At 40.6% G+C, this 13,547-nt stretch overlaps 1 protein-coding gene across 5 annotated transcripts in view; it reads left to right on the top strand.

Annotated features, from left to right (window-relative positions):
• jak2a (Janus kinase 2a) overlaps positions 1 to 13,547 on the top strand; it is a 146,871-nt gene that overhangs the window by 81,696 nt on the left and 51,628 nt on the right. For all 5 annotated transcript variants that reach the window (XM_062554041.1, XM_062554045.1, XM_062554044.1 and 2 more), the window contains 3 exons: positions 2,595 to 2,729; positions 2,937 to 3,024; positions 12,596 to 12,723. In XM_062554041.1, the coding sequence (XP_062410025.1) occupies positions 2,595 to 2,729; positions 2,937 to 3,024; positions 12,596 to 12,723 (351 nt within the window). The remainder of the gene's footprint in view (positions 1 to 2,594; positions 2,730 to 2,936; positions 3,025 to 12,595; positions 12,724 to 13,547) is intronic.

Genomic DNA, 13,547 nt, shown 5'->3' with positions numbered 1-13,547 from the left:
ATATATGTATAAATATACACATTAAAGCTGTCGGGGAAGCTCTGCAGAGAAATATGCAAGCATAAATGAGCGAAAACGAAAAACGAAACCGAAATCAGAGATGAAATCGCCAATCCTGCATTATTCCTCTTTAAGTTAAGATAAGATTTTGTCCTAAATGCAGTTAGGACAGTTGCTTCAGTAATACCAAAGATCCTAAATGCCATCCTAAACTGAGATAAGATAGGATTTTCAAGTTAGGAAGTTTCTGTAATACGGCCCCAGAGGGTTAATATCACCATCTACAGGCCGATGGGTATACAGTCCTGAATGTACAACTAAATCCATTTATTTTATAGCCCCCCATGGATGAAATTACACAAAACGTATCGTACTCCCAGAGGGTGTCAGGTTAATCATACACATGCAATTTGGTGCAGTTCATAACGTCTCATCTGAAGATAGGGGCAATTAAAGCAATATTACATTGCATTTTCAATTTTTACCATGGGGGTGCAAATCACAAATGACTGGTTATAAGCTAAGTTGATGCACGGTCTTGAGACCAACATACCATAAACATTTTGTCATCCTCGGTGCCACGGTTCAGGTAGTTATGTAGGAAAAACTGTAATTTTTGGGCGTCGGGCGGGGGCAGCGCGGGGGAGGAGTGACCCCCGGGGACGAAACGAAATTTTTCCGCAGAAGTCTACTGGGGCTACATGCCCACCAAGTTTCATGTGCCCCGGTGTTACGGTGTCCCGGGAATCGTTGACCAAAAATATGACGGAAAAAATAAATAAATAAATAAAAAATAAAAACTCTGACAACAACTATATGATGTCAGATAGATAGTCCCCATAGCATAGGCAACAGTAAGTAGTGCGTGATACCACTGCGCCCATGGTACGTTTGCAACTTCCCTTGATTATTACGCCAGATGAGAGTGTAGTTCCATGTCAAATCAGCCTATACTAGAAAAACGTCAGGTTTCATTTTCGGTTGGTCTTATTGCACTTTCTAACTTGATAAGAGACGTTTTAAATGAGAAAATTACTGGAAATCTTAGTCAGGTTTAAGCAGGGCTGTACACTGCGAGCACCTCGTCGCAAATGCGAAGAAATATATATTAGTGCTAATTGAAAATATGAAATGGGAGCACAGGTGCGAGTACTGAATTCAACCCTTTTATTCGCATTTTGCTCCTAAAAATCCACACCAAGTGGATCAAAGTATAGGCTAGTACAATTTTCGCGCATCTGTGTACAAATTTCATAGTTGACAACTCTAACGCTCCTGGCTGGAAACTCACGCTTTCAGCATCAACCTCGCTGTCTCTCACACACGCAAGAAATGTCACTCCAAAACCATTCTTCTTTTTCTTCAATCTGTTCGTTATCAGTTGGTGACTTTGTAGCGATTAGCCTACCGTTGAAACGGCAAACCATGATAAGAATGTTGACTAGCCTACAATGTACAATTACCGTGTTCATTTCAAATATTATTATTATCACGGTTGATAAACACGGTGTGGAAACCGTAGCTTCACCCCAGCCTGCATTTGACATAGGCCTGGTTGACTTCTATGAGAGAAATCCGACTGATTCTGTTGTCTAAATTATGGATTTAACCACGATTTGGTGTAGGCTACACCTGCTTTAAAAAGGCAGAACATTTTCATTGCAAATGTGCGCATCATATAGCCACTCTGCGTCTTTGTATGGAGGTTACATTCACATTAATTCCATTCCACTAACGTTATCAGGAGAATACCATAACGTTTTATTTTGGGCTCTGGTTGTCACTCATTGGATATAACAGATATAGCCTACCAAACTCCAAGACGAGTCATGGTAGAGTAAGTTAAGCACCCAGCCAATTAAACATGATGTATCCTTGAACTATGCTTGACTCTTTTCCTAAAACCGAATGAAACCTAATTATGTTCACGTACATCTTAAAGTGACAGGCACTCAATTAGACCTACACACCACCCCTGTAATATCATTACAGTGTAATCAATATGTATTCAGTTTACTGAATATTTTAAGCTATAAGTAATTATGCAGATCCTAAAATGCTATAAATTGATAACAAAATGTATACAAATTCTGAATTCAAAATATGAAATAGAAACAAGACAAGCCATTTTCTGTGTGTGTAGGGTTTGAGCAGAGACTATGATTGCCACTGCTGTGAATGATCTGTATCCTGCTTAAGGCAAGAAGGTTTTCAAGGAAATTTCATAGTGCTCCTAAATTTTTTTCTGTGCTCCTAAACTTTTTCATTTAGGAGCACCTGTGCTCCTAGTGAAAAAGCTTAGCGTATAGCCCTGGGTTTAAGCAAGATGCTAGCAGGCGCGAAGCTAATGGTCAAATCCAATTCAATGATCTATGCTAGACTGAAGCTAAAAGTTGTATCGCTAGACTCACAGAATGGCTGGATGAACAGAAAAAAAAGGTAAAGGCATCGATTGTTTTGCTCGAGGGGAGGTGGAAAAAATAAGCGGAATATCCCTTTAACTGCACTCAATGCTTTCAACAATTGTGAACAAGGCATAATTTAAAATAAAATGATCCTAATTCTTGCTTTCTTTGTTCCTCTTCAAATGACAGAATGAGAGTCTTGGCCAAGGAACGTTCACAAAAATATTTCGTGGCATGCGAAAAGAGTTGGGTGACTATGGAGAGGTTTATGAGATGGAGGTGATCATGAAAATTCTCGAAAAGACTCACCGTAATTACTCAGAGGTGAAACATTTTGAAAAAACTGTCCTATATTCCAAAATCACACACAGACACGCATACCAGCCTTCTACTGATCAGTGATCAATCTCTAGTGCCTCACTTGTGAATGTAGGTTTGTGATGGCAGTAAAACCTAATTAATGAGAGTGTCTCATTCAAAATGGGTAATGCGTTGCTTCTAACCTCTATTTTGTGCTGTTTTCTTCTATAGTCCTTTTTTGAGGCTGCCAGCATGATGAGCCAGCTGTCACATAAGCACCTGCTGTTGAACTATGGCGTATGCGTATGCACAGATGAAAGTATGTGTTTTGTCACAGTACACTCATACATATATTGACATGCTATGTTGTTATGTTATTATACTATATGATTATGTTATTCTATCATGTGTATAAATAATACCAGTTTTTCTCTGCCAAAAGTTAAACATTTTTAAGCATGGCTCTAGGTTTGCTTGTCCTCTTGAGTTCGCCCTTAACGGTTGTTATGGACCTGAAACTGGTCTGTTGCAAGGGAACGCAAAAGTATTGTGAGGGAATGCAAAAATACTGAGAGGCGTCCAGCTGCAGCTGCACTGTCAGGCCCAACAGCACCGGGAGACCCCCTGCACTGTAAAGCAGTGGTTCCCAAACTTTTCTGGCTTACGGCACCCCTAAACATATCTCTCTCCATCCACGGCACCCCTATTTTTTTTTTTTTTACTTTTTACTCAACCTCCTTTGTGTCATATTTGTACTTCATGCCATTTTCTTTAACCATATGTTGGATAGGCCAAAACTGCTTTTATTATAGGCATTACTAAGATAAGGTGAAGTTAATATCTTTTTTTGTTTTATTCAAATGAACTACTTTCATTCAACTCATTTAATTGAACTTTTGAATAAATGGTGAACAGATGTGAAGAGACAACTTGATAACCACCTGACCGCGGTGTGCAGTCTTAACCCATTTCACTGCAGAGGGCAGTGAATAACCGTGTTTGAAGGGGACGTGATTTAACGTAATTAACTATTTTTACGACTTGATTCAATACATCCGTCAGGTCTGGAGGCATCGTTTTTGCAGTAAGAGCCTCCCGATGCAACATGCAATGCGTCGCTACCATGGCAGGATTCTGTTGCATAGCTTTCGTTACAAAGCCTTTGACCCGACCTGTCGTTGAGGCCGCCCCGTCAGTGGCAGTGCACACACTTACGCACATATCCCAGCCAAAATTATTGTTCCTCAAGTATTCGTCTGTTACCCTGAATATCTCATCTTCGGCAGCATGGTTGGTCAGTTCTTTGCAAAATAAAAAGTTGTAATCTGTAAATTTGTCCTCATAGACATCTCACGTTAGCAGCTGGCAAAGGCCACATAAGTGGACTCGTATTTGAAGCGTAAACTTCCCCAATAGCCGTAGCCAACGTTAGCCCACGTCTCCCTGCAGACCAGGCATACTGGTGTGGGACACGTTACCTCGCCACCCCAAGTGAACACATACTGGAGGTAGGAGTCGTTATATTGCCTCACTTTTCTCTTTGCTGATTTCGTCTGGTCAGATTCCGAGGTCTGTCCCTATGGAGGTGCATGGCGTTCTCAAACGTATCCATTGCGCCTATACCTGCACTCCGCCATATGGAATAACGAACGAAGTCACTGAACAAACAATAAGTAGCCTACATACAGCACAGTACGATACAGTAAACTGTAGGCTATTGTTTGTGCTGCAAATACGTTTTTGCAATAAAATTAATTTTGTAATGGATATTATGCGTTTTAAAATGTCATTCAATTATCAAGCCTTAGACAATTCCGCGGCACCCCTGAGCATGCGTCACGGCACCCCAGGGTGCCGCGGCACCCACTTTGAAAACCCCTGCTGTAAAGGACCGGAAGTGACATTTTTCTTCATGCGTCCCTAGTTCCGTGAAGATGAGAGTTTGTGAGGGTATATAATATATAATATATATTTCTGATATTCTGGGTGCGATCGTAAATTCTATCTGCCACTCTGAAAATGGAATCTTACTCCACAGTTAAAATATAAAGACGAGCATAACGTTACTATTTTTCTGTGACTAAACGAAACGGTGTCTGATAGATCAAAACGGACATAAACACATGCAGAGCAGGTTAAAATAGCGGTTAATGTTTAAATCGGTGGCTTGACAAGTGAGGACCATGAACAATTTTTACCTGCCAATTATGAGCTTTATTTCATAAAGGCTCGTGAATGGTGTTTTACTTTTATTGCTGCAGCGTCATCTGGGCCGCATGTGGACCAGGTCTGGGCCGCATGTGGCCTGCGGGCCGCCAATTGAATAGGCCTGTCATAGGGTAACGTAAGGTAAGGGTAAGGTTATTTCTTGTGTTTGTTTGTACATCCAAAACTATAACTGAAAAACGTTGACACTGACGAATGTAATACACTTTGCTAATTTGTGCTACGTTGTTATAAAAATAAAACGTAGACACTGACTAAAAGATGCACTTGCTAATTTGTGCATTCTTATCAACGATCATTGAAAAACTACTTCCTTGTTTGGGGCTGCTTGCTTTCCGGTGCTCAACAGTGCAGGAGTCTCCCAGTGCATGGGGTCTGACAGTGCAGCCCGCAGCAGGACGGTCGTGAAAATATTGTGAAGGGACGCAAAAGTATTGCAAGGGAATGCAAAACTATTGGTTTTAAAAAAAAATCCCAACAGGACCCTCTGCAGGATCCACATAATGTTGGCTAGCCACCACCCTGGATTTGAACATTTTGAAGTCACAAAATTTGAGTATACTTCACGTAATCTGATCTGGGCCATCATGCAGAGACAGACAGTGAATCCATATTTTGGTAGTACTTAAGCATATATGACGTGACCGAAAACATAACACTGAACTTTGGTTTTGCTGCTTTGTATCAGAATATACCTATGAGGTGGAATATCATTTGTCCCCACAAAGGTTGCTGTTGAAAGCGTGGTGTTCATCTTGTGCATGCAAAGGCCTGAATGAATACATGCTTATGTGCAACCAGGTTATCTTTTCTGAGTTGTAGTTTACAAGCACTATTGCCCATTTGCGTTTATCAAGCTTAAAGTGTAACTGCACCCTAAAATATGTTTTTTGAGCTGTTGATTGATTGAAATTACTCATAAGTGGTGAACTACACTATTGCCAGGGTTAATATTGACAAAAATCGTGTTTCCCGAGAAAAGTAACATTTCGTATGATTTTGTATGATTTTATATTGGAGATATAGCTCTCCGCGCCCTCTACAGGTTGAAGCATGCCATGGCATTTTGGTCCAAAATGCTATTGGAATGCTGACGTAGTCTTGCACTTCTCTGGAGAGTCTACGTTACCGGGTCATTACAAATTAGGAATGAAACGCCCCAACACCTGCTGCCCTGATTAGCCTACCTGTGATAAGCCATGCCTGCAGCACTCATTCCCAGATTGACACGAAATCACCATGGTTGATTGGCTGCAGCAGTGCTGCACTCCCTTCCAAATTTCAGAACATCCCGCCCATTTTGAAAGCCTTTTTCAGAAATGTGAAGTGGGTGGAGTTATGGGGTGCAGTTACACTTTAATAGTTGTTTGGCACAAAGTTATAGAGAACAGCATTGTGACCAATTGGCAAGGAAACAATGCAGACAGACAAAGGCTCCGTTCAAATCGGGAAAAACTGCTGCCTTCTAAGATATCTAACTAGAGAGCAAGGCAGCGAAGGCCGTTCGAAACCGAAAAAAATGTTTTCGCTGCCTTCTAAGATATCTTAGATTTCCTGAATAAAGGTCAATTTTTAAGGCAGCATCGATGTACACTTCAAGCTGCCTTCTATCCATAATCCTTTGCGGCCAGGTCTGAATCAGCTGTGAAAACAAAACAAACATGGCTGCCGATATTGGTAAATGACTGCCGAATTTGTTGAAATGTCATTTGTGTGACGTTATTTAGCTTGGATTTCTAGAAAGTAGATTGAAAATAAACTACAGTTAAGCCCAAAATTATTAGCCCCCCTTGTGAATTCAGACATAATCCTTTGTTTATACATGAAAATGACCATTTCCAAAAATGTGCCTAGTTTATATGATTACAGAAGCGCAAAGACAGTATGCCCACAAAGTGTAATGGTCATTGTTTACTCATGCTCTGATTTGTGACAAGAAAAGCAAGAATTGACATGTTCAAAATTATTAGCCCCCAGACCATTAATAGTCAATAGTGTAGACTTTCTTTGCTTCAACTGACAACAACTTCTTTGAATAGTCTTTTACTAGGTTGGCACATATCTCTGAAGCACTCTTTAGCTCTAGCTCGTCCAAACTGCATGGTTTTCTTGTATGGACTCTTGCTTTAAGCACGTGCCACAGATTCTCAATGGGGTTGAGGTCTGGTCTCTGTGTAGGCTATTCCAGCACCTTGATTTTGGTATCCTTTAGGGCGTTTTAGACCACTTTTCACTATGCTTTGGGTTATTATCATGCTGAAGGACCTGGTGGTGACCTAAGCCTTGACTAAGAGCAGGCGTCTTGATGTTATCCCTCAAAAGGTCAACATAATCTTTCTTTTTCATGATCCCATGCACCCAAACAAGGCTCCCTGTGCCTGAGACGGCAAAACAGCCCCATAACATGATGCTCCTACCACCATGCTTCACTGTGGGAACTGTATTTTTATGGTTGTAGGCCTTCCCTTTTTTCGCCAAACATAGGCAACATCCATGTGCCCAAACAGCTCCAGTTTAATGTCATCAGACCAAAGGACAGTTTTCCAAAACTCATTTTTAGCTTTTAAATGTGCATGGGCAAAGTTCAGTCTGACTTTGAAGCGCCCCTTTTGGAGTCATGGGTTTTTTCTCAGCCGATGACCTTGGAGGCCTCCACAATAAAAATCCCTCGCTACTGTCTTCCTCAAGACTTTAACCCCAGAGGTCTCAAGGTCAGCAACTATCATTTTGGCGGATGTGCAGGGTTGCTTGCTAACATCCCTGATGATTTTTCTCTCTAGATTGAGATATTTAGCATTTTAATCCACACTTAGGTTTGTTATGCACAAACTTGGAACTCTTTGTACTTTGTAATGATGCCTTGCATGGCTGTTCTACAGACTGTGAAGCATCTAGAGATTACAGTATAGCCTTTCTCCATATTATAGGCCTCAATGATGTTCTTTCTGAGGTCCAGACAGATTTCCTTTATCTTCAGTATGCCTGTAAAGGCAGTCCCCTCTCAGACAGGTGTTCAAGTGCCTGTAGGCCTGTTCCTTGAAGTCTTTAGGTAAACAATCAATGCTGGTTGGGTGTTCAGGTGTTGTCTGGACATTAACTAACTGCAAAAGTGAGGCTTGAAAGGTGACAGGTTGTAGGGTTGGGCATCGATAACCGGTTCCGTCTTGGAACCGGGTTTAACTTATCAATTCCATCGACATCGTACGTCTTTTTTGTTATCGATTCCCTTAACGATTCCCTCAGCCTGCATGACGTCGTACCTTTTCCGGTTTTCCTGAAATTTTGTGTTACTACACGCCCTCTGCGACGACTCATACTACAAGTCAAATCGTGTAAGGGTAGTAATACCAGCAATATGTTAAAACATTTGTCCGTGAAGCATGGGATTAAGCTCCAAGAGTGTCATGTGTTTGACAGACTACGGAGGGGTGCTAACGTTGCCCGGTCCAGGGCTCCAGAGTGCATATGCGCCCAAAATGTTTAAGAGTGTGCCTGAAAATAATTCTAGGTGCACCTGACGCTGCTCGGGTGAAAGCATACGTTTCCTTCACAAGTTTTAATTGTAGACTATGCGTGCAACTTTGCCAAACTGTATATAAGTAACCCCCTTGGCCTGCTCTCTCTCCCTCTCCCTCTGTCTCTCTCGTGCGCTACACCCGCCCCTCGACATGCACATTCACAATCGTGAAAGCAATGACGCATAGAAGACAACTAGCGACATTATAGTTAATTTCGGTTAGCATCATAGCGTAGGCTACTGCACAAATTTGATTCAAACTCTTGCATTCAAGTTGACTGATCATCTCAATGTTTTCCAACTCTAAGACTCAAAAGGGCCTGTCCCAAGGAGACAAAGTATTAGCCTACCTTGCAACTTAAACACACGTGGGGAAACTGAACAGTCCAACCAGTCGACTATAATAAGCTAGCCAACTATGCTACTTTGTTTACAATTTGAGGCTTCAAGCCGACAGCTGAATTAAAGAGGCAGAGTTGTAATATGAATAGTCATGAATGTCATGAATATCAGAAATGTCAGTAGTAGGCTATAGATTAGAATATATAAAGAATTGTATATATTATATATATAGGCCTACACACACTGTAGGCTATACATCTTTAAAATTCTTTATAAAGAATATATTCCTTATTGTGTTTTAAATAAAGACAAGCTTTTTCTACGCCTTATTGTTAAAAAATCATTCACATTATATGAAAGGAGAGCGATAAAAGGTGACCTTTTGGCGTTAAAGGCGATGCAATGAAAAATGTGTGTGCACCTACATTTTTTGGGAATCGATAAGAGAATTGATAAGGAATTGGATTGATAGGCAGAATCGATAATGCCATCGATATTGATAAAAACTTATCAATACCCATCCCTAACAGGTTGGTCGTGTGTGTTTAAAAGCAAAAAAATCACATGGGGGCTATTAATTTTGACCACTCCACTTTTCACACAATTTGAGATTAAGCATTCCTAAAAATATATTAACACTCCAAAATTCACCAGATTCTACATAATAACACTGGCGAATGTTTGATTTTTAAAATTTGATCAGGGATGAAAAACTTAGGGAGAATTTTAGAGTAATGTTCCAAAATTTCAGGGGGGCTAATAATTTTGGGCTTAACTGTATCTACTACTTGGTTATACCATTGTTGTACCCACTAATAACGCCTGGTCTGATATATTAGCTGCCAGTTAAACTATTTTATACCGTTAGCCTGCTAGCTTACGTAGGCTAATTTAGTTTAACGTCAGGCTTTTGCTAACGTCATACCGTAGTGTTAACCAAAGATTCTAGAGTGCTACGCTCATTTTTAAACGACGCATTTAATCTAAAGTCATGTCTAGTTAGAGAGCTCTCTATTTAGGGAGGGAGGCAGTAGGCAGCTGCTTTCCGATTCAAACGGAGCCAAAGAGATCGATGCGCTGCTCAGCTAAAATCATGTAATAGACAGACAGTTGTATACAGACCATAACGCTATTTGCAGGCGTCAACTCTCCTTGATCTTCAGTCCTCCGGCTCATGCCCAGGAAGTCGAGATTTGGACAGTGTCATCAAGAATGTCTCATTTGTCTAGTTGGTACCAGAGGAGGTGAGGAATGAGGAGAGAGCAGAAAGGGCCAATGTGTGAGGAAGCAGAGGTATACCCTGCACGTTTTCAGCATAAACATTGTGGTCTGTGTAGCTTGTTGCCAGGCCACCATTTCCTAATACCAGTCATGTTGAAGATATGTCACTGTGGCCATGCCCATGACAGATTCAATAGCACTCATGGCAAAGAATAGGAAGTTTCCTGTTGTCCAAGCTAAAACTGGCTCATTCAGTCTGGCCCCCTAACAATCCGCCACTGCCACTGGCTTATAGAGGTGTAAAGATTAATCGATACGTATCGGTAAACGTTTCGATCGTTAATGAGTGCATCAGAAGGCGAACCCCTGAATAGGTTTGAAATCGGTTCATCGATCGGTTCATAGCACATTTAAAGTGCCCGTATTTTTACTATTTTTTAACAAGTTAAAAAGGGTCTTTCAATTCCAGAAAACATGTTTCTGAAGTTGTTTCTTGGAAAAAGCTTGTAGGAAACAATTGTTACCTACCTTTATTACCCTCTGTTTCAGAGTGTGCTGTTTCTGCTGCTCATTACAAATGTTTGAGCTGTTGCTTATTTGCCCACACCTCACTCACTCACCAGTCTGTTTCAAAAAGTAGCAACTAGTCTTTCTGACGTTCGCTATCGTATAATTTGGGACTTGTCAGCGTTATGGTCTGTTAACTCATTGGCTGCCAGCCATTTTCAGTGCAGAGCGCTCCATACTGCCAGACGTTTTACAGCATTTTGACTGTTTTTCCAAGATCCACCGAACGGTGAGCTTTATGACTATGTAAACACTGAAGGTACCAAATGAAAGAGTAAAAAACGGTTTGTTTCTATCGTTTTCCGTTCTTTAGTAATCGTCAGTAGAACATGGGTTAGTTTTGCTAAAAACACCTGTTTTTGACCAAAAAATGGAGAGAACGATCTTTTTGTGAAAATCAACTTTTTAACCTTAGCGTTTTAGTAGTATGTCAACCACGATTGCACTGTTATCTCGTCAGTCTCGTCAAGGTTGCTAGGGACTCTGCTAACACTAGCAAAGTTGTTGTTAGTCTATATAGCAATATCCAATGTAAATGGATCATACCGTTCACGTTTTCCATCCTTGATGTAAGAAGTAAGCATATTTATTCCCTGCACCGCGTGCAAACTAGATCCACTGTGGTCGATCTTCTGTGTGTTAGCTTGTTGTATGTCTCTACATGCGCACTCTGCAGGCAGCTACTAATCATCCAAATGGCACTGCTGCCATCTAGCGGTTCGGATCGCTAGTACAGTCTGTTTACAAGCCTGAAACTCTGCCAGAGTGTTCCCAAGCCCACCCATGAGCCCTCCGCATTGAAAAATCAATCAGTCAACGTATGTGTCTAAATTGACGTTTAAAGACGTCAATGGCAGTGGATGAGTTAACCACCGTCACATTTTCTACCAAATTGTGAGACAGAAGACAGAACTGTGAGACAGAACTGAATCGTTCTGTATTAGAATGCATCGTTTCTGAATGGTATTATAGCTTATACATCTAGCTTGAATTGTCTCATACGGGAGAGATGCACACCCCTTGGCTGACAATTCTGACCTATAAGAGCTGCAATGCATCATGCTGGTGGGTGCGTGTGGATAGTGATTAGGGAGATTCCCCCTTCACTGTAGGCACTTTGGACGTCTTGAAAATTGCTATATACATAATGTATGGTTGTGTTGTTGAATCATTAATAGTTGGTCATATCTAAGACCATCCTTGGATGTTAAGCCTACCTTACATTGACAGACTTTGCAAAGATTTGGAAAAGATTTTTGAAAGACTACAGTCTCAGACCCTCTCACATCTAAAGACAATTCATTGAGTTTCTAGTCACAGGCCAGTCTCAGATTAGGATTTTGCAAAGACTGTGGGTCACTATTTACAAGACTGCTGCTAGATTCCTTCAAATTATTTCCATCGTGCACTAGGCTACACGTCATCACCAACAGGAACTCATATGATAGCTTACTCATATCAAAGTAATTTTTTCGCGTTTCTGCAGCATTGTTTCATGTGTGACGTCCCTAACAGATTTAGAGCTGTTCTGTCTCGTAGAATAATTAGACTAATAATTTATAAGAAATGAGATAACAAATAATCATATAAGCTACAGCTGTCGCCTATTTTGCCCCTCCTTGTTTCGTGTTGGAGCAGGTCACTATTGGTTTTTAATGTTCACGTCACTATTTGCATGAGTCACGACTGAAAAGACTTCCGATAATATCAAACATGTTTGATATTGTCGTAACGGCAAAACTAGAAAAAGACTGAATCCGACGGACTTAAAACCGCTAAGATTGGCAGCTTACACTAAACGATTTAGTTGACGGGAGCGCGCAGCGATTCCACTACAACTCCCATATTTCCGCACGATTTTGGAAATGTAGTCGCCGACTGCTAAAACAGACCAAAATCGTACAATGTAAGCCAGCCTTTATTAAACTTTTCAGTTCTTTCATCATGCACTTTCTCTGACTACCTTTTGCCATTGTTGTGTAACTAAATGCATTCCTTTGAACCCTTTTGTTTTCAGATATAATGGTGCAGGAGTATGGGAAGTTTGGCTCGCTGGATACATATCTAAAGAAAAACAGGAACTCTATTAACATCACCTGGAAACTGGAAGTGTCCAAACAACTAGCTTGGGCCATGCACTACCTGGTTAGTTCCATCTGACAAACACACACAGATTGAAACTACTTATCAATTTGATTTTACTCTAAAATATAGTGACACACCAAGATCCATTAATTACTTTTATTTCATAAGTGATTGAAAATCACTGTCAGTTGTTGGGAGATGCACTTGTGGAAATTATAGATAATAATGACTTTACCAACTTGGACCACCGCAATTTCTGCAGTGATAATGACAGCTCTTCAAAGCTTTGAAAATATAATGCAGCCACAGATTAGTTTAAATTCCATTTTTAAAAAATACCATTTGTGACATCTGTCAAAAAGTTATGGAGTTCTAGTTTGAATGACATGGAATGGCATAACGCACCAATTTAATTCCATGGTAAAATAATTTTGATAATAAAATCATTTTGATCATTTAAAACGATGTGTGTGATAAGCAAATGTGTGAATAATGTTCTGATTAATTTGGTACCCCAATACCAATGACATTCAGTCTTATAACTCTGCCATCCTTTGCAGACTGAGCTGAACATACTCTGAACATACTCTATTGTAGTCTGGCTATCACCATACTTAGCTCAATCTTTTAAAGAGCAGCGTGCAGGTTGGATACCCCTATACAGTATAGTGTATACTAATGACCAAACATCTAGAATTTCAGAACCGGAGAAATATATAACAATGATATTTGTAGATAACGTTGTGATCAAATAATTTCCGCATAATAGCCCTGACCGGACGTGACGACTCCCGGGGGAGTCCGGTGAAGTTCGAACTCAAGTAGCTATGGAGGTGGAAGATGAAACCGACATCGACGATCATGTCTGTGATGGCCCACAGGCC

The sequence above is a fragment of the Sardina pilchardus genome, chromosome 14 (assembly GCF_963854185.1).
Source record: "Sardina pilchardus chromosome 14, fSarPil1.1, whole genome shotgun sequence".
NCBI classification, from domain to species: domain Eukaryota; kingdom Metazoa; phylum Chordata; class Actinopteri; order Clupeiformes; family Clupeidae; genus Sardina; species Sardina pilchardus.
This window is presented reverse-complemented; position numbering and strand designations above follow the sequence as displayed.